This window comes from Botryllus schlosseri, chromosome 7 (assembly GCF_051294905.1).
Source record: "Botryllus schlosseri isolate E-star chromosome 7, Bs_hap1, whole genome shotgun sequence".
NCBI classification, from domain to species: domain Eukaryota; kingdom Metazoa; phylum Chordata; class Ascidiacea; order Stolidobranchia; family Styelidae; genus Botryllus; species Botryllus schlosseri.
Window position 1 is genome coordinate 4,271,415 of NC_137242.1, and position 26,041 is coordinate 4,297,455.

Consider the following 26,041-nt stretch of genomic DNA (forward strand, 5'->3'; position numbering starts at 1 on the left):
TCACGCCGCAAAGTTGGCTCCGTCACGCGATAAAAGCTCCTGTCACACAGGATTTATTTAAAAAAAAGGACCGAGATTCCATAGCGGCACTGATGCAATACTCTTGCTATTGGAAAAATGAAATATTTCCTGGTGGAGTCCAGATTGTTGCCGACAGCATAGATGCTACTCGAGTAGCATTGTTTATTGTCGGTCGCATGACATTAGCAATATTCGTGAAATTTTAAATTGGCGACATTGTCGATATTGACAAAATAGGCTACAAAGATACCACCATTGATGTTTTCTATTCGGACCAAAGTTTTCCAATTTCTTTATTTTTCACGTCCTTCACAATATCCTCCGCGATTGCAAGCATATTACTGTGAACCTCATCAACAGTTCCACTGGCATCAATCGATACCCAATAACTTGAATCGTTAAGTTTGTAAAAATTCTGCAACACGCGTTTCTGAAATTCTTTTTTCTCATACCGTTCATCCCCAAATCCCGACCGCCGTTCTGCCACATCAGCTGGTAAATTCATGTACATGACAACATCCGGTTTTGGCAAGCCTACATCAGACATTTTGCACCAATCAATATCCATTCCGTGCTTTGCGCTACTGTAAGCTACTCCAGAGTATGCGTATCGATCCACAATCAAAGTTAATCCGCTTTTTAAATCCTGTGTCAGTCTGTTACTGGCTTCCCATCGGTTGGCGGAAAACAGAAGATGTATCGCACGGTCGTCGATATCACAGCTTTTCTTAAGATACGAGTCGATCATTGTCCCGATGGTTGTAGTACGGTCCGGAAACTTCAGTACTTTAGCTGGGCAATTATTACTATTCAGAGCTTTTGCGAGAAGGCCACACTGCGTTGACTTCCCAGTTCTGTCAAGGCCCTCGATTACTATAAACGCACCGCGAGTTAGTCCAGTCATTTTATCTATTCGGTAAGAAAAAATATAGATGGAGAAAACGCAGAAAGAGCAATTCCGAGTTCTGAAGTCGAAGATTTGGTTTCGCGCCACTTCGTACATCTGTGATCAATGGAGCGTTAAGCTCAGTGATTTTGGGTCCGTGAGCTGGTTTCCTAAGCTTGTTGTCAGCTTGACACAAGGCTAAAATTTTAAATGGTAATAGTTTAAAATAATTCATCAATTTTTCATATGATATTGAAGTATATAAGTTAAGTCGTTTCGACTACTTTTTATGTTTTCTTTCTACTATAATTTTATGCTATTTCGTACTAGTGAAATTATTATTAATAAGTTAATGAATGAATAGTTTTATATTGCCACGGTTGTATCATAGCAACGTTGTAAATTGCTATGGTTGTATGAATCTGAATCATTGCCGCATCTGCAAAGAAAATTATTGCATGCACCAATAAATTAGCGAGTTTCAAGCTTGGTTGCCTTGACGCCCCTCTGCTCCTGCTGTCTGAGTTATGCAATCTGCATTCGTGTCTCAACCGTACATAACGTAATGGGTGGGTCTCTGCGATCGTAGTATAGGAACGAAAGAATAATGTCTTTCATAGCTAGGTACTGTATATGAATTGATTGATAACTTCTGGGGCTCTTGGAAGTCCCGCAATGTCATTGCCTGTCATTTTATTGGGGAATAGCCTAATTGGGTGTAAATGAGTATTGCGAAAACCCTTGACGAGGTCTGTATTCGGCAATACAGTGGCATGACGCATGATGATAATGTGTAAGCATTGCATGTCGTATAGGATTGTTCAGGATTTTGACGAACTTTCAGGTATTCCTTGTTCAAAGTTCGCCAGGATATCGATCGTTTATCTTTCGCCGCTTCTGCTTCTGAGAAACATATGCCATTGCCATACATATGCCTTTACCGGTATATCTTGAATACGTTTTATCCTTGCATTGTTTTCATCCCTATATAATTGCAACTCGCTGCCTGATGCCAGAGGGAACCAAAATTGACTCGCCATGTGCGGTTTTCCCCAGTCTTTTATATGTTATAAATACTCTTATTTCTGTGTCTTCACTAGTTTACAGTGTACTGTCATCCTTGTAAAGTTGGCTGATATTTTGCAATCCCAAATATGGTACCTGTACCGTAACTGTAGCGATTCGTGCATTTGTTAATTGTTGTACGATTTCTCTAGCATGACATAAAGTAGAGAATTATAATATAATATAAAAAGACATGAATCCACCATTATAAGCTCTGAACACATATGTGTTGACTAGAAAAATGTACAGTAGCCAATTTAAATGTCTTATATTCAAGTTGTTTTGTTAAGCTCCGATTGCAGATTCAATCTGAAGAGACGAATTCAGCGGTATGGTTTCAAAAACAATAGGGTTTTGACCAGAGCAATCCTCTTGAAACTCATATACATTCCCACTAGGGTGACGATGATTACCAGTGAACTTGGCCCTCGGTGAACTCGGCCTCACTAACTCGGCCCTCGGTGAATTCGGCCCTCGGGAAATTTTGCATTCAAGCGTATTAACAACTATTAATACGAATTATTAAACTAATAATATTATTATCAAGTGATTGGTCGATCTTAGATAGGGAAGAATCACGTGCCGTGGTAGATCTCGCAGTGCGAGAGCCTGATATCGAAGACTCCTCCACGCACGCTACCGGTTCACTGTGATTGGTTACTGGAATTAATCGAATGTAAACATGGAATGGCAACGACCGATTTTGCAGCTTCGCTGAGGCTATTTTCGGAATTATTTTGCGGCAGCGACTGTAGGATTTCTGGCAATTCAAAAGTTATCTTCCAGAGGGCAGAATTTACTGAATCTGGTCTTGATCAAAAGCTACTGTCGCACTGATTCCGAAAATATAAATGAAATGGTTGGGGATATTCATGTCAGGGCACCCTAATCTTGGGATACCCTAACCCTAACTTGGACCCTAACCCACTACCAACCCTAATATCCCCCTCCTCCAACCCTAATATCCCCCAACCCTAATGTCCCTCCTTCCCTAACCCTAATCTTGGGATACCCTAACCCACTACCAACCCTAATATCCCCCAACCCTAATGTCCCTCCTTCCCTAACCCTAATCTCGGGATACCCTAACCCACTACCAACCCTAATATCCTCCTTCTCCAACCCGAATATCCCCCTCCCCCAACCCTAATGTCCCTCATCCCCTAACCCTAATCTTGGGATACCCTAACCCACTACCAACCCTAATATCCTCCTTCTCCAATCCTTATATCCCCCTCCCCCAACCCTGATGTCCCTCCTCCCCTAACCCTAATCTTGGGATACCCTAACCCACTACCAACCCTAATATCCTCCTCCTCCAACCCTAATATCCCCCTCCCCCAACCCTAATGTCCCTCCTCCCCTAACCCTAATCTTGGGATACCTTAACCCAAACCCACCACCAACCCTAATATTCAATATTCCCCACCCCCAACCCTAATATTCCGCAATCCTAATATCCTCCCCCAACCCTAATGTCCCTCCTCCCCTAACCGTAATCTTGGGATACCTTAACCCCAACTTGAACCCTAACCAACCACCAACCCTAATATCCCGCAATCCTAATATCCTCCCCCAACCCTAATATCCCGCCTACCCAACCCTAATGCCCCACCCCCAACCTACAGTTGCAATAACGAGCAGACCACGCGTGGTTGATATGTGAGCGTCGCGTTATCTCCCGCGCTTACGCAATCCGTGATCCAATCACGCCGTGACTGCATGATCTACGCATGCCCTGACCTCCGTGCAATATTGACAAATCACTTGATAATATGATTATTAGTTTAATAATTCGTATTAATAGTTGTTAATACGCTTTAATACAAAATTACTCGAGGGCCGAATTCACCGAGGGCCGAGTTCACCGGCAACCGTAACCATACGTCCTCTTTTAAGAGGATATGTTCTCTTTTTTGACGTTTTTGAAACTGACCTCGGAGGACGCCTTTTTGACCTCATTTTTGAGATTTGGTCCTCTTTTTTGAGAATTTTGGTCATATTTATAGCAAAATTCGACTGAGATGTCGTAAATGACGCCGCTCCGGCGGGTATTTCGGGAGCCGAGTGGAAAGTTGACCTTTTTTTTTTCTTAGTCAACCGACCTCAAAGTGGGAAAAATTTACCATTTTTTTCCGATTTTGCATGTCTGAAAATTCTGAAAAAGTGTCCTCTTTTTAGATTTCCGAAATATGCTAACCCTACCTTCTTCTGACCATGAACTTGTCTTGATACTTTTATTTCTAATTTATTCCTAATATTTCTTATCATAATATTATCTTATATTCTTATTGTTATCCTAAATTCTATTTTTTCTACATAATCTAATCCATGACATATATTTCAGATTTTCGTGTACAACCTATATAGCCAATGGATTTTCTCGCTTCATTTGGAAGTTATTTGGTTGGTGGTGCATTGGGATGTCTTGTATTATTCCTACTCTACCTCAAGAACAAAGGCTTGGAATACGTTCTAATTTACTATCGATGGGTGTTTGTATGCTTCTTCCTGCTGCCGGCTTCGTTTTTCTTCGACATTTTCATGTACATGAGATTCTGGATTATATTTCAATTGAACAGCGCTCCTAAACAGCACGATGCTAGGGTGGCGGAAGTTCAAAGGCAAGTCAAAAATTGGCACAAAACCGGTTCCGGTCAAAAAATGTGTACGGCCAGGCCTGGATGGTCCACTATATCACCAAGGTTGGGAAAGTACAAAGATAACATGAAGAAAATTAATATCAATCTAATGGATGTGCTGGCTGTAGATGTGAAACGAAAAATAGTACGTACCGAGCCTCTAGTTACCATGGGTCAGATATCAAAATTGTTGCTTCCGTCTGGCTGGACATTGCCTGTTCTGCCTGAAATGGATGATTTAACAGTCGGTGGTCTTATTATGGGAACAGGTATCGAGACATCGTCTCACAAATACGGTTTAATGCAGCATGTGTGTGTTGCGTATGAGCTTGTACTAGCTGATGGTACATTTGTCAGATGCACTAAGGATGAAAATTCGGATTTATTTTATGCCATACCGTGGTCTTATGGTACATTAGGATTTTTGGTTGCAGCTGAAATCCGTATTGTACCTGCGAAACGTTATGTAAAGATCAAATATGAGCCGGTACACTCGTTTGATGATATCATTGATAAATTCTCAAAGGAGTCATTTGAAACGGAAAAGAATGATTTTGTCGAAGGGTTGATGTATTCCAAAAACACAGCTGTTATCATGACAGGAAGAATGGTTGACCTTTACGAAGCTGATAAGTTGAATCGAATCGGGAAATGGTACAAGCCATGGTTTTTTCGACATGTTGAAAAGTTTTTGCATAAAGGAGCTGCTGTTGAATATATACCGATACGAGACTACTACCATAGACATACCAGGAGCATATTTTGGGAATTGCAAGATATCATACCTTTCGGTAACAACATCTTTTTCCGGATACTATTCGGCTGGTTAGTACCACCTAAAGTATCTCTACTTAAATTGACCCAAGGGAAGACAATAAAACGACTTTATGAAGAGCATCAGGTCATTCAAGATATGCTTCCGCCATTATCTCGACTTCGGGATTGCTTGGAATTTTTCCATAAAGAAATAGAAATTTATCCCCAATGGCTTTGCCCGTTCAAGCTGCCTAATGATCCCGGTATGGTCCACCCGAAGTCTGGTAAAGAAGAGATGTATGTCGATGTGGGTACCTACGGTGAGCCAAAAGCCCCTGGATTTAGTTGCTATAAAAGCACCCGTGCTATCGAAAAAGCGACAATGAAGCTCGGAGGATTTCAAATGTTATACGCTGACAGTTATATGTCACGCGAAGAATTCTTTGAGATGTTCGACCACACATTATATAACAAGCTGAAGAAATCACTTCCGATGTGTGAAATCGCACTCCCTGAAATCTACGATAAAGTTCATAAGGAGAAGTAATACATATGAAGTGAAGAGTTTATGGATGTAGACTGTATCTTATGGGCAATGATGAACCCTAATGCTACAGGTTCTAAGCCTACAAATCTAACAAAACAAACAATCTTTTTTTGCCTTGCCTTACTTATAATCAGGAAATATTAATGAAATGATTGTTGCAAAGCATTGTTATAGCCTACCGCAAAACGCGCCATATTTTGTATTTTTCAATTATTTTCATGAAATTATGATGTGGGAGGATTGTACTACAGATCTGTAGATATCGTACTTGCAGTTTTAAATCGTGTCTAAAGTTTTAAAAATCGTTATTTCTTGTAGAAACTTTCTATTGCAGTTTTTGTACTATATACCGATACAGCCAATGTGATAGCAATGGGGATCAATTTAATGCGTTTCATTAAAGCTATTATCTTGGCCCACGTTCAAGCAATTTGAGTTCATGCAGATATATGTGATTGATCAATGATATGAGCCTACTGTGCTCTGTGTACTTCTGATAAAAATGTGATTCCTAAAATAGTTTTATGCAAGATATACTAGCTATAAATTAGAACTCGGACACAAGTCACTCTCGAACACAGTCACATACTACCTCTTGGGAAGAATATTCCGAATTTAAACCATTATATATACATTTATTGAATGTTGCAACTATTATAATGGCATAATCAGCATGTAGAAATATGAAATTCAGGATAGTGTCCAACTGTTCCATTTATTACAAAGTATTTTAGGATATTACTAGGGCAAGTTTTTGCAACATGTTTTACAGCTTCCTAAATACTCAGAAGTTATGTAGTATGGTGTTTTATAAGCTGTTTGGAGGAATCTTACATTGCAACTTTTCTCCATTTTTTCATGCAACTTTTGGAAGTTTTTTTTCGATTTTTCATGCAACTAACTTTTTACTGGAAATGTTTGGCACTATATGTAAATAGATCGCTTGTTTATTTCACTGTCGTTTTTAAATTTGAGGTCTCTTTCTGATTTGACGTACTACAGGCTAGACCGCCGAAAATTATATTTTCATTGGGTTTATGTTTTCAGGCTATTGATTTTGTTGAAAGTCGCCAACACTGAGTTTTTCTGCAGTGGAACCTGTTCATAAATGCAACTTTTGTGAAAAATAATGCAACTTTCCACGGATATTTGACTGCAACAAAAACTTGCCCCAGTATTACCCATCTCCTTTCTTGTGTCGTTGTGTTGAGATTTTCAATATACTATCATGTGCAGTTTGCTATTTCATAAACCACTTTCCCATCAAAAGTAACTTCCAGGTTAAATTACATTTACTATGCCAGTACTTTAGTTCGGTGTAGATTTTAACTGCTATAATTTTGATTATTACTCGGAATATTAGTTGTAGCGTAGGTTATTTCATTTGAGTTATTTTCGTGTCTAGTGCACTCTACCCAATGATTGCTACTTACCATAGTTCAATTCATTGTTATATACCGTACGGTATGCCTATAGCACTAATTTCATTTGGTTTTGAACTCGTGATGTTGATCGATATTTCTTCGAAATGATTTATTGCGTTCAGTTCCTTTCATGTTTGCGATGCAAAATACAGGATTTGCACTCTATTGAATACCCCAATAAGTTGTTAATCATGCTAGAGCATTGGTTCTCAACCTGAAGGGCGTGAAAGCATCTGAAGAGGGGCGCGAAGATAAGGTCAACTGGAAAATAGAGCGCGATTTACCTTCAATTCACGCGTGTTTCTCTATATACAGACCGATTTTCATAATTTTGAATTCTCTCTCATCAGCAGTCCTAACCTTCCATGCCATCAAACAATCAGTTGGATTTTGTGATGTGACAATAAGGGGGGCGAGAAATTTTTCATTATCATAAAGGGGGGTGTGTCTAAAAAAACGTTGAGAACCGCTGTGACAGGCACTATTTGCGTAGCATTAGATAAATCAGCTGCAGAAGTATTTGTCCATGAATCTAGATTTTTTGTAGCTAAAATCAGTTACAGGATTTAATGTTGACGAGCCTTGCATATAGTTAGCTCAACACACAGCTGCAAATCAAGAAATGCATTCATCAAGAGTTCAAATGTATTTCCGGGATTTGAAACGGATAAAACATACAGTACACGTTAACGTACTCCACTACACACAAACGACGGCTCTACCATCCCCATCGAGCAAAAGACACCCACGCTGGAACAAGTTGTCGAAAAGTACGCCGAACCAATTTAGCCACAGAACTTTACCGTTATTAAAAACATTTTTGCTGCGGTGAAAAACAATTCACCGTTACTACAAGAATACAAGACACCGTTCCGTTACCACGCGGACGTTGGGCACAGTGAAATTTTGAAACATTTTCAGATTTCCACAATTTACCTTATTTATATTGTATCAGAGTGTTTTACGCATTCAAACTTGAGAGGTTGTAGGGAAACCAACCTGTGTCTTATATTCGAGTAAACACGGCATGAACATGTAACAGTTAGGGCTGAGCACAATGTTCCAAGTACTCAAATCCAAATCGAGTATTTATTGAGACTATTTTCATCAAGTAGGCCTACTGAAATTATACCCCCCGTTTGATTGCAACTCATATTCTCGACGAGAGTTACAGTTTTGACAATTTTTCCCATCGTATAAGCCGTTAAACCACAGTCGGTCATATCACAGCATCCAAAACACATAGTACAAAGTTACCCTCGTTAGTGGAAATGACTGTTCTGCGAGGCCGTGATCAACCCCTCACTTTGTCACAAATTCCACTGAAGTAGTTACGGCCCAGGGTTGTAACGTCTCGATTTTATGGCGACTCGAATTAACTCGAGTCATTTTTTCAAATGCATAAAATGACTTGACTCGAGTCAATTTGTGTATTGACTCGACTTGTACTTTAGTCACTGTGTATGACTCGAACCAAGTCAAGTCATTATGACTCGAGACTAGGACGGCCAAGACAGACATTTTGTTGTAACTTCCAAGAATACTAAAGTCACCATATTATTGGTATTTAGTCTAATATTTGGAAAACACGGCCAAAAACTGTCACGACTGAGGAAAATTACGATATTGCGAATGCGTGCCATTCTATATCACACTAGCAGAGTTGAAAGAAATTGAGTTGAACTTGATCGAACTCAAAACTGAAGTCAAAACTATAAAAGTGAGATTTACTTGTGGCTCGGAACCTTGCGACTTGGTTACAACCCTGGTATGGTCTGAAAATATCACAATTATATTTATGTGGCATAGAACTGCCTTTATTTTCTTAGGGGTCATGTAAAAGGTACATATCTGGAATTGCCATATCCTCCAATACTGTTTTAATGAGCAATACTCGATTTGGAAACGAATAACTCGGTAACCATTTGCCCAGCCCTTGTAACATACATCAAATTCTAAGGCTGCGTTTGTGTCGACAGGGCAGAATTTACAGGGGGTGCCGTGTCAACGAGTTCAGCTTCGTTAGCTCGCTTGTCGTATTGCTTCCTCCCACCGCGCCGTCTCGCGGTCGCTCCTTTCCGCGCACTCGCGCCGCCTTGTGCCGCTTTTGACGTTGAAGGTTCCGAATTGCCTGCGTTGGGCACAGCGGTGCCGGCCAACGCCGCTGCGTACTGCTGACGCTGTAGCGCCGACATTTGTCGGGTGTTGCGAGATTGCTTCAGGTGGCTTTGGTAGACTGGGGCGTCGAATAGAAGCTGGAAAATGAAAATCCAAAATTTAAGTGAGGAACAAATTATCAGGGTTGTGGAGCCGGGGGTTTGTTAAATTTCGTCTTGGTTGGGACCAGACTCGACTCGAGTCATTTTCTCAAAATACCGAAATGACACGACTCGAGTCAATCTGTGTGTTGACTCGACTCGGACACGAGTCATCGCGCATGACTCGAGGCTCAGACGGCCAAGACCGACATTTTGTTGTGATTTCGGAGAATAGTAAAGTAACCACCCGATTGAAATTTAGTTTATTGGTACTGGTACTTGAAAATGCGACAAGAAACTGCTAAAAACAAGGGAAACGAGTGTATTATAAATGCGAATCATTCGATATCACCAAACAGAGTTATATAAAGTGGGTTTAACAAGACTTTTACTGGAAACTGAGCTGTCAAGACAATGACTTGGACTCGAGTCATAATACCATGACTCGGACTCGAACCTCTGATTGATGACTTGAACTCGACTTGACTCGAGTCAAAACTATAAAAGTGAGATTGACTTGTGACTCGGAGCCTCGTGACTTGGTTACAACCCTGGTTGAGACAGACTTAAGCTCACAGAAATTTTGCAATACTCCGTCTCAGCGAGTCAAAGATTTTCAAAATGCTCCGACTCATCCTCCTTAAAATGTTCTCAAACGTTACTGCGAACTGAGAAGTGCCGTTGCAGATACGAGAGTTATCATGTTTTTCTCAAACTAAATTTATTTCCGAGAGCAAATTTTTTCAGTTAAAAAAAATAGGCCGATTCACTTTGTGGTAAACTTGTCAGCGTTACTACAAAAACGATGTACATGAAATTTGGCTCAATTGCAACCAGCAGATTAGACGATATTGATGTTTAAAATTCAGGATTTCAAATGGTAGTATTTGCGGTGGGTAGATGCATAATATTTCTTTTTAAATTCAAAATTTTGTCCTCTAACAACTTGGCTTGTACTGGTTGGAATTGAGCCGAATTAGTTGCGCATCGTATATTGCCACAACCTAACCAGTAAAATTTGAAAAATCCAAAACTTGCTTACGTATGTCGGAATTGAGCCAGAATTGGTGTGCAGCGTTATTTTTAATCAACCTAACAATTTTATCCAGTAGCCAGTAAAATTTGAAAAAAAAGTCATTTTTTGACAACCAGAATGAACACTTACGTCTGTGATGGTGCCTACGGCCTTCGTTCGTCCCTCTCGAAACACGAACCGCTGCCCGACGCGAAGATATTCGGGATTTTTCAAGAAACGGAAGTGAACGCTGGCCTTGTCGCCCGTTCTCAAGTGGTTCTGATTCATCTTCAGGATGCTGGCAGTCTGTCGGATGCTCCCGCAGTGAACTAAACAAGGCAAGGATTGCGGAATGTTACGGTCGGCGAATTGCATGACATCACACAGAGGTGGATATAATAGATGCACTACTTGATTATGTAGTTTTATAAAGTAGATCTAGTCGAAGGGGTCGAATACTTCTAGCAGTTAATCATAGCTGGCTACCTTTGTAATTGCAAGATGTATCTTTGTGACTAATGCAAAATGACTAGTCATCTTACAAACAGAATTATCCAACAGATCACAGGCATTGTCATACTTTTGTTGGATAATTATGTTTGTGCGAAAAATTATCGAGACGACAGATTTAGAGTCCTCGGGAGAGACCGTTCACTAGGGTTGCCATATCTTGAGGTCCTAAAAAAGAGGACACTTTTCAAAAATTCGGAAATTTTTTTGACTGATAAAACTGTATTGCCTGAAAAAAAAAGCTCCGTTAATCCTTTTTATAGAAAAAAAGGACATTTAGGAATCCTCCGAGGACATTTACATTTTTGGAAAAAAAAAGGACAAATTCTCATAGAAGAGGACGTATGGTGACCCTACCGTTCACACTTTCATTTGTAGAACTTCTGGAGGTACATAGCTTCAATATACAATTGCATAGTATATTCATATTGAAATGAACCCGAATATATTCGGCTGACACTCGTCAGGGGTAATCGTCAGCAACTAGCAGAGAAACGGAAAGAACATTGTATATCAACAATTGTATCACAAAATATGATGCCACCATCTAAAAATAGTACATTGAGCATACACATTTAGTGATACGATTGTTGATATATAATGTTGTCCCTAATTCTCTACTAGTTGCTGAGGATCACCTTTGACGAGCGTCAGTCAAAAATATTTGGATTGATTTCAATATGGATATTCTATTCACATGTAAAAAATCAACAGTGCATAAGTAAGTAGTTATGCCTAAAAATTGTTCAAGTAAAAGTGAAAGTAGTCAAAAGGCATTACCACTTCAGTAAGTAATGGATGCAGGCAAAACCTATACTGATGTGCCGAACTCACCCATCGCTTGATACTTGGGACTTATCGTGGTCGGATGATGCAGTACCAGAACGTCGCCGTAAAATTCCCAAACTGCTTTCGGATTCGATTTGGGATGGACCATCACCATGCCTTTTCGGATGTTTGCCCTTTTAATCTGCAAAGGAGCGAGGTCCAAAATTACCGAGTCGCATCTGGGACACGACTGTTGAAAAGTAGACCCAAGCCTTTAAAAAACACCCGTTATAATTGGTTCACAACGTGACGCGAAGAAATTATATTTTTCAAAAACACTAATCTTGATCCTACCAAGAAAAATGGCTGACCTTCAAGACTGTGAGTGGCCTATCATAGTAGTGAGACATTCATTGAAAATAGGGAGTCATTCAAAATAACACAAGATAACCCAGGGTCGTAACCAAGTCACAAGGCTCCGAGTCGCAAGTCAGCGAGCAGAGGTTCGAGTCCGAGTCATGCTATATTATGACTCGAGTCCGAGTCCAAGCCATTGAGTAGGCTGCTCAGTTTCCAGTTGAAGTCTAGTTAAACCCACTTTTCATAACTCCGCTTGGTGATATCGAATGGTTCGCATTCATAATATACTAATTTTCCTCACTTTTAGTAGTTTCTGGTCGCATTTTCAAGCACCAGTACCAATTTGACGAACTCTCAATAGTGTGGTTACTTTACTATTCTTTGAAATTACAATCGAAACGCTGGTCGTCTGAGTCTCGAGTCCAAGTCGAGTCATTTCCGTATTTTGAGAAAATGACTCAAATCATCAGAAAATCGCGACTCGAGTCGAGTCATTACAACTCTGAGATAACCCGAACATCAGACCTAACCAATATAAATATGCTGACCCTTAACCACTATTTCACTACAACAACACTTGTTTTCAAATTTGTTATTTTTCCAGACGCCAAGAAAATCCATGATTAAGGCGATTAAATATTCTTGAATTTCAATGAGGTTGGATTCTAGTGAAAGTTAATAGTTCTTTATTTATTGTAATTGGAATGTAATATTAAAATGTATATCAAGCTTACCTTTTTCAAAGCCAACGCTGCAGACTGCCCGGCTCTGACTTCTTTGACAATCATTCTTTTTCTGTGTATACTTTTGATTTGGATGGGGTCAAACTTTCCGAGCGCGTCCGGTCCCAGGAGCAAAACCTCCCCGGCCTTGATCAGCCCTCTGAGAACAGTGCCAGACACCACAGTGCCCACACCCTGAAAAGAATATCCCACAAATAACATCGGATGTATAAAGAGTTTACTAAACTCCCACGTACCGGCACGGAGAACGTATCGTCGATCAGTAACTCGGAGTTTTCTTTCTCGTTAAATTTCGTCCGGCAGTGCAGGAGATTCAAAAACATCTTCAACAGGTCCAGGTTTTGTCCTGTGACGTTGCTTATTTGAAAAATGGGGCAGACCCTGAAAAAGTGCAATTCGTAAAAAAAAATAGCTTTTCCTTGTAGCACATCTTCAAAAATGATTTTGTAGCAGAGTTGCACTAGAAATTTTTGGGCTTTTTTAATTAGAATTAGAATTATATCTACACAGTTTTTCCTGAATTAAATTAGAATTACCGAATACCGTAATTTTCCAAGTATAGTACCCCCCCCCATGTATAATACGCACCCCTTAAATGGCATGTAAATTCTGGGAAAAAGCCTGTACCCATGTATAGTACGCACCCTGCATTTCAGTAAATGAATAGTTCCGATTTCATACACGACGTCATTCTGTTTTGCGATGTCACTCTTGAACAATCATTACACAACGATCGCTAATCATTATACAATTAGCGGGATTGTCTTTAAACGATAGTAGATAGCAGCCGAAGCCTGCGACGCGGGCGGCGCGATAGTTCAGGCTAGCGACACGACATCTTGGGCACGAGGAGACCTTTTACAGATGCGATTGCTAATCATTATACAATTAACGGTATTGTCTCTAAATGATAGTAGATAGCAGCCAAAGCCTGCGAGGCCGGCAGCGAGTTAATTTAGGCCAACGAGTCGACATCTTGCGCACGATGCCCATTAAGGATGCGATTGCGCCTAGGCTAACGGTTATGTCATGCACAACAGGTCTGTTGGAGATGCGACTGATGGATTAGTGATTAGGCAAGCCTCTTGTATATGTATACATTGCATATGCGATTGTTCGGGCCAGTCGTTGACGCGATGAATTGTCGGGAATTGCCGCGCGCGAGTAACCTAATTTCGCTAACGTATAAACGGCAAACCAACTCAGCAGGAGATCGCGTGCATGTGCACACGACTCTCGTTAATTGGCAACACGCTTCCCACTAATTGGCAGCGCGTTACACTCTATAATACGAATTACTGGGCGCGATGGCTGAAAGTGATGCGCGATTGGAAACAAACATGAAGAAAGGTTTGATTTCAAGTTTTTTTGTCGAGGGAGATTTTTTTCAAGGCTTGTTGTACCCATGTATAATACGCACCCCCCTATTTTAGGGCAAAAAATCGTGAAAATTTTGCACATTTTACATGGAAAATTACGGTACTTCGTAATTACTAGTGTATTTACACAACTGAAATTGTCTATTTGTCCGATTCTGTTTTGTAGACAGTCGGGCATCTCTCGCGAGCCAAAATAGCATTGCTGCGATCTCGAACCAATAGACTTACCTTTCGGAGGTAAAATTCGTTGCTGTGACGACCACGTCGTCCTGATTCGACACCAGGACAGGAATCTTCCGGCAGCCGGGAGATTTCAAGATCTTCACCAAAAGCTTCAATGTTTCCTATTGAAAAACGAACACATTTTGTCACATATTCACCTACACCAGCTTGCTCCGACCATTATACATCACCACACGGGTTTCAACGAAGAAAAAAACCGGCAGTAATTTGAGGTAATGAAATCAAAATTCACATGTAGGCCTACCTTACTTCAACCAGTTTAAATCTTAGCCAATCCGTACCTGCAACACATTGGGTGGGCACATATCGATCTTAGTGACGACTACAAAGACAGGCACGTTCAACGCCAAAGCCAATCCGAGATGCTCTTTTGTCATACCCACGATACCGGCGTTACTTCCAATCTGCAGAATCAAACAACGTGTAAATCCACTGATTTTTGAGATAAGCACCCGGTAGACGTTACCATTAGCATACAGAAATCTGGTAAATGCCCAGTCATTCCGAACACGGTGGTTTTCAGATATTTTTCGTGCCCCGCCAAATCCACGAAGGTGATGACTTTGGAAGACTGTCGGCAAATCATACTCCAATCGATGTGACCTCCTGAAATATTTTATTATATTATGATAATAATAAAAATAATATTTTAATATTAATTTTGTAGTTTATATATATATTTCCAAATTCATATAGCACCACTACAGACTGATACGCAAGGCCAGCAGTTCTTAACCGCTGGTCCGAGTGAAGTTTCAACAGGACTTAGCAGGGTTGTAACCGAGTCACAAGTCAATCTCACTTTTATAGTTTTGACTCGAGTCAAGTCGAGTCATTTTCAATTCACCACCGAGTCAAGTCCGAGTCATCAAGCAGAGGGTCGAGTCCGAGTCCAAGTCATGGTATTATGACTCGAGTCCGAGTCCAAGTCATTGTGTTAACTGCTCAGTTTTCAGTTGAAGTCTTGTTAAACCCACTTTTTATAACTTTGTTTCGATATATCGATTGTATGCATTTATAATATACTAATTTCCCTCACTTTTAGCAGTCACTGGTTGCAATTTCAAGTACCAGTACCAATAGACGAAATCCCTATACGGTAGTTACTTTACTATTCTTCGAAATAACAATGAAATGTCGGTCTTGGTCGTCTGAGTCTCGAGTCATATGACTTGGTTCGAGTCATGCGCAATAACTCGAGTCCAAGTCGAGTCAATACACAGGTTGACTCGAGTCGACTCATTTTCGTATTTTGAGAAAATCACTCGAGTCAAGTCAAGTCATCAGAAAATTATGACTCGAGTCATTACAATCCTGGGACTTAGCCTCTCCAAAACTTCAATAGAACCATGCACAACGGAACAGCACAATGTCTAATAACAAAGAGACAGCATTAAATGAAGTTACCAATATTTGCTTTTGGGTTGCATACATAAATTATGTTGTAATTACATTTTGGGTAAATTAGAGGGTTTACCAGCCTTTATTGATATTTTACCCGTCTCCCAGAACCATTGGTCCAGGCGACAATTCAACGCAAACATACAAAGTACTAGTGTAAACACAATACAGAAAAGCAAATACGAAATATTGGCACAAAGATATATTTCACCATACCGTGGCTGTCTGCTTTGTTGACGACTGCCCCGCCGCTGTCGAACCCTAGAATTTCATTCCCGACACTGCTGGTCCTGCCCGACTCGGCTTCGTGCTTGTGCCGAAATAATTTCTGCCGAGCGTGACCCCTGCCGTTGTCCAGTTCGTTATGAGTCAACACTCCGAGCAGGGTGGATTTGCCTGCGTCTACATTGCCCACCACGGCGACTCTGAAAGAGATAGGTTGCTGTGTTCTTGATACTCAATAGGCATGTCATTCCGAATACATAAAATATTCATTTGTGTTGAGTAAGCTCCCAGTATGGCGCTCAACATTTCAGGGATAGCATTGCGGGTGGTGCAAGACTAATCAATATGAAAAATTCTCAATCATGTGGAATTCACATCTACTGGTATTTTAATGTGCATGCTTCTGCAAGCTTCGGGTTTTAATATATTTTCACTATGAATATATTATTAAAATGTATATTAAAGTTCTGTACCCCAAAGAGTCTCTTCTGCAAGAGTGTTCGGTAATTCTCAATATATTTATCATTTTTAAATTATCATATTACAAAAATGTATACTCTGTCAACAAAAGGAGTTCGTGTACCACCTAAAAATAGTACATTGAACGCTCTCTCATTCGAAATTTCATGCTGGTGACGTCATATTTTGTGATACGATTGTTCATATACAATGTTCTTTCCAATTCTCTACTAGTTGCTGACGATTACCCCTGACGAGTGTCAGCCGAAAATATTCGGGTTCATTTCAATATGAATATACTATTTAAAAATGTATACGGATCACAACAGCTAGCGGGCCAGACATAGCCCACAGACTCAAGGCTGCTGACTCCTGCCTTGCCAGAAAGGTTTCAGCGACTTAACTGTTAATGGAGGGGTCAAGCGAGTTCAAACCTTCGAAAACATATCATTGACACAAACAACAATTAAAGCAATGACAACAATAGGATAGGTTCTATAAGGTTGTAACCTTGGTTCTTATCTACCATTGAAGAGCTTCTTGGAGGTACAGAACTTCAATATACAATTGAATAGTTATATTCATATTGAAATGAACCCAAATATTTACGGCTGACACTCGTCAGGGGTAATCGTCAGCAACCAGTAGAGAATTGGAAAGAACAGCGTATATCAACAATCAACAATGTTCGGGTTCATTTCAATATGAATATACTATTCAATTATCTACAATTGTAGAAACAATTGAATAGTATATTCGGGTTCATTTCAATATGAATATACTATTCAATTGTTTCTACAATTGTAGATAATTGAATAGTATATTCATATTGAAATGAACCCGAATATTTTCGGCTGACACTCGTCAGGAGTAATCGTCAACAACTAGTAGAGAATTGGAAAGAACATTGTATATCAACAATCAACAATGTTCGGGTTCATTTCAATATGAATATACTATTCAATTATCTACAATTGTAGAAACAATTGAATAGTATATTCATATTGAAACGAACCCGAATATTTTCGGCTGACACTCGTCAGGGGTAATCGTCAGCCGAAAATATTCGGGTTCATTTCAATATGAATATACTATTCAATTGTTTCTACAATTGTAGATAATTGAATAGTATATTCATATCGAAATGAACCCGAATATTTACGGCTGACACTCTTCAGGGGTAATCGTCAGCAACTAGTAGAGAATTGGAAAGAACATTGTATATCAACAATCAACGGATGTTCGGGTTCATTTCAATATGAATATACTATTCAATTATCTACAATTGTAGAAACAATTGAATAGTATATTCATAGTGAAATGAACCCGAATATTTTCGGCTGACACTCGTCAGGGGTAATCGTCAGCCGAAAATATTCGGGTTCATTTCAATATGAATATACTATTCAATTGTTTCTACAATTGTAGATAATTGAATAGTATATTCATATTGAAATGAACCCGAACATCGTTGATTGTTGATATACAATGTTCTTTCCAATTCTCTACTAGTTGCTGACGATTACCCCTGAAGAGTGTCAGCCGTAAATATTCGGGTTCATTTCAATATGAATATACTATTCAATTATCTACAATTGTAGAAACAATTGAATAGTATATTCATAGTGAAATGAACCCGAATATTTTCGGCTGACACTCGTCAGGGGTAATCGTCAGGTGAAAATATTCGGGTTCATTTCAATATGAATATACTATTCAATTGTATATTGAAGTTCTGTACCTCAAAGAAGCTGTTCAATTGTAGAAACGTACCAATATCCATACGACACAACAGCCCAGTGTACTGTGATTGAGACTAAAACCACAAAATGTCTTTAAAATAAATCCATCTATCCAGCATTCACAACGGAACTTAAATGCAACGACTGAAATCATGATTCAGCTATAACCGGCACTCACTGAGCAATAAAAACAAAACAAATTGAGTCACATTTTACATGAGAAACAGTAGGCCTATCCGGCATGACGCAAAACGCATTGTTAGTCACTATAGATTCCTGCGTCGTGATTAGAGTCCGATCGATTATCGGGAGCCGATAATATCGAGTCGATGTCACACTTGGAAAGAAATGTCGGTATCGGCCATTGGAGGTAAAAAAATATCGGCCATTTTCGTGACGTCACAACATGGTGGTAGGGAGTCAGAGAAGACGTAAGGTCTTCACTGCCTGTCAGTAAATGATAAAAATAAATGGCCAAGCTGCATATAGTGCATACAGGCCAGTCTGCGTGCTTGTGTGAAAATATACTTTCACCGTCATGCCCCACTGACTTCATGGGAATCCCCAGCATTGATCGATCACCAATGGCAGAGAGCAGCTGGATGGATAGTTGTCTACAGAAGATTTCAATCGATTAGAGAAATGAGAACTTCATTCATGCTGCACTGACCCTCGGGATGATAGAGAAGAACATCGAGTCGAAGCATTTTCTGTAGATAGTGCTGGTGGTGTCTGTGTAAGAAGCTGACAAGCCAAGGCTCGGTACCAACAGAGCGAAATATACCAGTAATCATAGGCGCCGAACCTGGGCATGCAAGGCATGCCAGGCATGCCTAGACATTTTTTTAGGCATGCGGCATGCCTAGAATTCGGTTTGGCATGAATCGGCATAAACCCCGATTGTGTTATTTAGAACGAATCGTAATGTATTTCCGTTTACGACATTACCTGCTACCGCTTATGTGCGTGAGGTAACCCGTTGCGCGCGGCCAATTAGCTACAAGCGCGTTGCCAATTAACGAGATTTGTTTGTGCACAATGTAACGCGACGCGATCTCCCGCTGAGATGATCGCGAAATTGTGTCATTGATTGCCGTGCGCTCGGCAATCATCGTTTGGGACGCTTGCCTGCTTTATCGTGTCTCCGACAAGCCTAGTTTCACTTGCTTGAGCATGAAATCATATCAGCAGTAGGCCCGGTGCCATCGCTGCCTGCACTATCGCATCTGCATTGGCGCGCACGATATTATCGCTTGCCTACACAATCGCATCTGCAACAGGCCTGGTACGAAAGATATCATCGCTGGCCAACTATCACGTCTAGAGCCGAGCATGCGTTGGCTCCCATCTCTCGAGCCTACCATGCGTTAGTTCCAATCTCTCGATGGCTTGGTGACAATGCCGTGTTTGTTGGTTAGCGATTGTAATTAAAGAGCGACATCGCTGACCTGAATAACATCGAATGTCCGCAGACAACTCTGACATTTTGCCTTGCGCAAATCGTCGCCGAGGTTACGTAATACGCGTTGATAAGCGGCGTATTTAATTGTTCGCTAGCAATCAGGAACTCGCTAATTGACAGCACTTCCGGACTCGTTGACAAGCTTATCATACGCGCAAGTTTGTTAACACGAAGATATTGCATAATCGGCATTTATGCAGGCACTTAACTCTCATGAATTGATGCTATATTATCCCTAATTATCAATTCCGTCGGATCATGACGTCATTCCTTTGTGACGTCATCGAACTCGCATGCCTAGGGAAAATTAGCGTTCGGCGCCTATGCCAGTAATGTATGAAGTCATCTATCTGACGGAGGCCTGAGGGATACCATGATAGGAAATATGCGAGCATAGAGTGCAAGAAAATCAAACAAAAAGTGGAGTGAAGCCAACAGTTAATACGAAAATGTTTCCATGATGACATGGGTCAATTCTGGCAAAAGAGCGTAAAATATTGATCAATTGATTGTTGAAATGCTGGTCGTTGTCAAGGCCCAAGGGGATGGCAATTTGAGTAGTTTTGCACATTCTCTTAAGCTAACTGTTAATGATGTGCTGAAGGCTCCAGGTGCACTGCCAGAAGTTTATCAATACTAGGTGAAACCATTGAAGTAAAGATTCCTGCAATGGAGCGGTGGAACCGAAATGAAGAAAGATTTCCAATTCTTGCTGTGCCACTAACTATGGTACCAAGTGAAAGACTGCTCACTGTGTTTAGCACTATATACATCATTTATGAAGACTACAGAAGTTCACTCCTAGGACAAAGGGGCGAGAAATTGTGCTGATCTGTAATCTGCAACTACTAGACTGGTACTATTGATATATTTTTATAGCCCCTAGATCATTTATTTCATGTTCAAGCATAGCAATGGCTGTGAAGTTGTTGAAATAAATACTCTTGAGGTGTTAAATAGGGGCCTTGAGCTAGATTCCATATCTTTTGAATATCGGCTGAATATATCGGGGTTATCGGTGAAGGTACTGGATATCGGTTTAATCGGTATCGGCTCAGAAATCCAATATCGGTCGGGCTCTAGTCGTGATAGCACCCCACGTATAACATCAGAAACGCAAATAATAAAATAATAATCAATAAACTGGAATTGGTAACACAGTCCCTAAAAACATGTTAATATCACATTTAGTAGTAAGCAGAGGTGGTCAAAGTAGTCAAGAAAGCTACTTAAGTAAGAGTAGAAGTACTTCTTCCATAAGCAACCTAAAACTACTTCAAGTAGAAGTAGAATTGACTGACTTTAAATCTACTTAAGTGAGTAGTTGTGAAAACGATCCTAATTCGTTCACATGGATTGTCAAAAGGTGCAAATTGACCTATGCGAAAGGTGACAAGCTTGATTCATATTGATGCATACCAGGAGGTATTCAATTTTCGACAGCATAAGCATTCGTCCCCATCATGGGATGAAAATGATAGTATTGGAATGGAAATGCGATACTAATCCTCAGTTTTCTCGAACACCACGTTTCAGAAAATATCATGGTATAGTTCCCTCCCCCATATTATAAGGCCCGTAGTTTAGTCGAAGAGCAATACGGAGAAGTTGCATAGGGTACAGTGTAAACACTTTACGCGATTAGTAAACGTTAATAAAAAATATGGTGGACCACAAAACTGCCATATTGTGTATCTTTATTTCCAGAAATTGAAGGCATTACTACACTTGCTTTTCTACTTCAACATGTATGTTATCCAGACAAAAGAACTGATATTAATTAGAACACAAAGTATATGATACAGGGAATTGAAAGTGAAATATAAATACTACTTCTAAAAGCGGAACATGTATTTCATGTCTTTGGTCCAGAAAGTTTCAAAGGTGGTATGCTAAGACTGCTTTAAAACTAAAAAAAGTCAGAGTCCACTTTTCCAGATTAGGACACGCCATGGACATGGAAATGCTTGATTACGATATGATAAGTAAATGCTAGATTGCGAAACATCAGTTTCATATATACTGTGATGAACTATTTCATATGGGCGAAGGGAGACAATGTGGTGTGAATGGAACACGCCAACCCGCTACTTAAATTATATTCATCAGTACTATCGTTAAATTATACTGGTTACTCCGTATCCACTGCGCGCGAACGGCGACGAAAATTCTGGGCTTTACTCCACTTTTATGAAAATTGAATGTTGATACTCCTTGAAAACAGCCCCGAAATTCCTCAGGCTATCTTCCAGATTGGAGGATTGAACTACTTCTACTTGACAAACTGAAAATAACGAAAAGTAAGTAAGTAGATCACAAAATATTACGAAGTAGAAATAGAAGTAGTGAAAATCAGATCCACTTGAGTTAGTACCAGAAGTAAAGGGAAAACTACTTGAGTACTTCGAAAAAATAGAAGTACTACTGAGAATACTGACCATCTCTGGTAGTAAGCTACGATAAAATTAACTCATCTTCGAAAATTTAAAAAGAAGCATAATGCTGGGTTGTAGCACTGTGTGTCATAATACACCTGAATAGCTGAGAGTCTCATACAAGCGCAACTGTTTCCCCACAAATTCACTTCAATATGTTGCAATACCGTCACTAAGTTCAGCAGTTCTGAAACTTACTACAGTGTCACTGATGCCATTATTCGAGACACGATATCAAAAATGAGGTAAGTTTTATAGATGTGGCAAGTCAAATTCAAAAGACCGATACATACAAGAAAACTTTGCATGTTAAACTCGATTCAGAACCACTCACTTGACTTCGAGAAAGTCCGTTTCCCCGTATTGTCTCCGCACAAGATATTCGTGAACTTTTCCTTTGGTCGCCGTTCTCTCGCGGAGGAAGGAGCAGTCGCATTCGTTAGCTGCCGCGATGCTGATCAAGGTATGCTTCGAATGTTCCAAGTCGTCGTCTGATAAACCACTCTCTGTGTCATCCTCTGAGATTGAAATAAGAAAATGTGAACATGGGATATGAAAACATTGTGACCAACTCCAGTCAGCCCCTTCCCAGCTTCCTTTTGAATGGGGTGGCATACTAGCAGGTACTAGACTTCAATTTCTAAGATCAGATGTGAGGATTATTTCTGCTCAAAACACTGCGCTACTGATAGTCTACTACCAAGCAAATCCCACACCTCAGAAGTATCACATATGGTTAAGGTAATCACCATTGCTAAATTACCATGAAAAGTAGCAATTGCCTAGACATAGAAAAGGTACTTTAAGTAGGAGAAACTATATACTTGAGAAGTACAGAAGTAGTTTAAGAAGTAGATTGGGATGAGGCACCGAAAACTCTTTAGTGACCAATCACCGGTGACATAGGCTCCTTTGTCAAAATGTGTAAGAGGCATCTTTGTGACTAACATGGAATGAATAATGTCATTTTCCAAATAATATTCTGTTATTGTCATGCAGTATCTGCATCGACCATTTGTAATGACAAATTCACATATAAATATGATGTGAATCTGACCAAATACTAATCTCGAGTCTCGACATATTTTCACTTGAAATTCAGTTTAGCAATGATCTAAAATCCGCTTGATTAGGATGGGGAAGTACGCAACTTGAGAAACTCGAACAAGAAAAAGGAATTTTGAACATTTTCTCAACTCCACTGATTTTGAAGAATGAATCAATGTTCTGTACAACAAGAAAGTAATTACAAGAACGCAGGCAAATATTCTCTTTACTCACCACTCTCGCCGACCGAATAGACACACTCTCCTTGGTTCTCCGATACAAGCTGCATCAGTCGACGCACAAGTATGTCATATTCGTCGTCAGATGGGCTGATCAACATGTCCTGAAACATACAAACACCGATCTAGGCGTCATCACAATATACTACGACTGCAATGAGTCTAGTCACAATTTATCATAGACTTGACCCTAGTCATTTTCACAAACATGGAAAATGACTCGACTTGAGTCACTTGAGTCATATAATGACGCGACTTCTACTCGAGCCATTTGACTCCAGACATTCTGTATAACTTGATTAGAGTATTATCTATCTGGACCGATAGTTGAAAAATCGGTCCAGAATAGGTCTTTTATGTGTTTGAATAATTTTACGTTGACTTGCTTTGTTGAGGATTAAAAATATCTTCGACTAGAATCAAGTAATATTGACTTGTGACCTGGTTATAACCCAGGACCAAAGTCGAAATAGATTTTATTTGTGTTTACCTTCTGGATCATGAATTGTTGATCTTCTTCATCATCAAAAGCAAAGTCATTATCGTTCGAGAATATGTTATTCACTTCTATCTCGTTAGACACATTTCCAGGTGCCGTCTGAGTTGCTGCCGTGGCCATTGTTATTCTTTTGTACTGCTGGTAGCGTCTTGTTTTACAGGAATATACCAATGACGATGTGCTAATTATTCAATTCTCTCATGCGTGTTGCATATCATATACAATTCGAGCAATACAGTGTGCTCAACGATTGCTGTAACAGGATCGCCCTAACTTAACCTAACAAAAACTGAAATAATCATGGAATCCAGCATTATTGACCATTCACATTCATTATTAGTTTCATCAGTTAAGATACCGATAAATTTTCGGCACTTCTTCGATGGCAGTCAGAGATCGAAAAGTGTTCACCATGATCACCAATGAATGTTTTCCATGAACACGAACACAAAATTATAAACGTCAAAATAAATTGTTTTTGTGTGCGTTTGGAGGGACGGATATTAGGGTTGGGGTGGGAGGAAAGGAAGATTGGAAGTGGGTTAGGGTTAAAGTTGGGGTTGGGTATCCCAAGATTAGGGTTGGGGATGTTAGTGAAAGGGGAAGATTGGAAGTGGGTTAGGGTATCCCAAGATAAGGGTTGGGGAAGGGGTATATTAGGGCTGTGGGAGAGGGGATATTAGGGTTGGGGGAAAGGGAGATTGAAGGTGGGTTAAACCCTGGTTAGGGGTAATCTAACCTTAACTTTGAACCGAAGCCACCTCCAATCCCCCTTTCTCCCACCCAAATATCCCCGACTCTAATATCCCCCTCCCACAACCCTAATATCCCCCTCCCCAACCCTAATGTCCCCCTCCCTTGTCCCTAATATCCCTAACCCCAACCCTAATATACACCCTCCCACAACCCTAATAACGCCCTCCCGCAACCCAACCTCCCTAACCCTCTCCAAACGCAAAAACAATATATTATTCGTGTTCGTGGAAAACATTCATTGGTGATCATGGTGAACACTTTTTGATCTCTGACTGCCATCGAAGAAGCGCCAAATTTTCCCCCTAAGCTGCACACGTGCGCAATTGCGCAGTGCTGACACGGTCTCTGCGCACTGAAAATCTAAGCTGCGCACAAAAAGTCCAAAGTGATGACCTTTTCTTAGTAGTTACGCACTGTTGTCCAAGGGGACCGCGCAGTGAGTCGGTGAGTGCACGCAGACTCGTGAAAAATTAGAGGGAACATTGGTAGGAATGGTAGCGATACAAAAAAAGTGGACGATGAGAGTACCGTTATAGTTCAGTGGTTTGTGGTTTCAAAAATTTTGACTTATTGCTCAAGCTCATTAAGGTTATCCTTATACTTTTCCATCAAATTCAAGTAGGTTTATACACTTACTCAAGCTGTTTTAATTGTATAGTAGCCTACTTCTACTTCAACATTTTTCGTCCTAATCTATCTCTATTTGGAAAATTGGGGGCGATATTGCCACTTTAGGAGCCACTCGTGCTATATATAGTCCATCATAAATCAAAGCAATTTCGGCATAAAACACAAATAATTCAGATGGTAACGAAAAATGAGGAACATGCAACAGTAAAAACAACTATATCAAAGATAACAGCTAGAGTACGGGCGTTATCCCATCATATTGTAGAAGCGCCGCATTTATGCAAATTTACATTCAATACCCAAGCCCAACTGACTGAGGATTGTCAAATTTAAATGAATAGAAAGTTCATGATTCCAGATAATATACGGCATGAATGCAAAGGACAAGGAAAAGAGGGCGACGGTAGCAACTACTGGTGTACTACACTGATAAACTCTGCTAAGTCTGCGTAACGATAACGTCGATAACAGCCGGCCACTTCACTATTTTGCGCTCGCAACGTCAACAAAGCCTGATTTCTGAATGACA

General features: G+C 40.1%; 3 protein-coding genes across 4 annotated transcripts in view; 1 reads left to right on the forward strand and 2 right to left on the reverse strand.

The window, feature by feature from the left end:
* LOC145442740 (kinesin-like protein KIF15-A) overlaps window positions 1-273 on the reverse strand; it is a 34,009-nt gene extending 33,736 nt beyond the window's left edge. The window contains exon 1 of one of the 2 annotated variants that reach the window (XR_013916146.1): window positions 97-273. The gene's annotated coding sequence lies outside the window, so the exon portion shown is untranslated. The remainder of the gene's footprint in view (window positions 1-96) is intronic. The other variant, XM_080320721.1, reaches the window with a different exon arrangement.
* Window positions 274-4,310: 4,037 nt separating this feature from the next.
* Window positions 4,311-7,522, forward strand: LOC145442747 (delta(24)-sterol reductase-like). The gene has a single exon (XM_080320731.1). The coding sequence runs from the start codon at window positions 4,346-4,348 to the stop codon at window positions 5,915-5,917; it is 1,572 nt and encodes a 523-aa protein (XP_080176857.1). The 5' UTR covers window positions 4,311-4,345; the 3' UTR covers window positions 5,918-7,522.
* A 446-nt stretch (window positions 7,523-7,968) lies between these two features.
* LOC145442743 (GTP-binding protein 1-like) lies at window positions 7,969-24,445 on the reverse strand. The gene is made up of 12 exons (XM_080320728.1): window positions 24,118-24,445; window positions 23,623-23,731; window positions 22,676-22,859; window positions 16,235-16,443; window positions 15,084-15,223; window positions 14,899-15,021; window positions 14,603-14,718; window positions 13,232-13,376; window positions 12,987-13,169; window positions 11,959-12,094; window positions 10,765-10,943; window positions 7,969-9,596 (listed from the first exon to the last, which is right to left on the reverse strand). The coding sequence occupies exons 1-12, from the start codon at window positions 24,244-24,246 to the stop codon at window positions 9,297-9,299; spliced, it is 1,953 nt and encodes a 650-aa protein (XP_080176854.1). The 5' UTR covers window positions 24,247-24,445; the 3' UTR covers window positions 7,969-9,296.
* Window positions 24,446-26,041: the final 1,596 nt, after the last annotated feature.

Bases quoted from the DNA above. Each gene is read 5' to 3' on its own strand.
- LOC145442743 (XM_080320728.1), bottom strand. From the start codon at position 24,246: ATGGCCACGGCAGCAACTCAGACGGCACCTGGAAATGTGTCTAACGAG. The intron at 14,719-14,898 runs GTACGGATTGGC...GTTTTTCAATAG, and splicing joins GCCCACCCAATGTGTTGCAG to GAAACATTGAAGCTTTTGGT. The intron at 13,170-13,231 runs GTACGTGGGAGT...TATTCTTTTCAG, and splicing joins ACGATACGTTCTCCGTGCCG to GGTGTGGGCACTGTGGTGTC.
- LOC145442747 (XM_080320731.1), top strand. From the start codon at position 4,346: ATGGATTTTCTCGCTTCATTTGGAAGTTATTTGGTTGGTGGTGCATTG.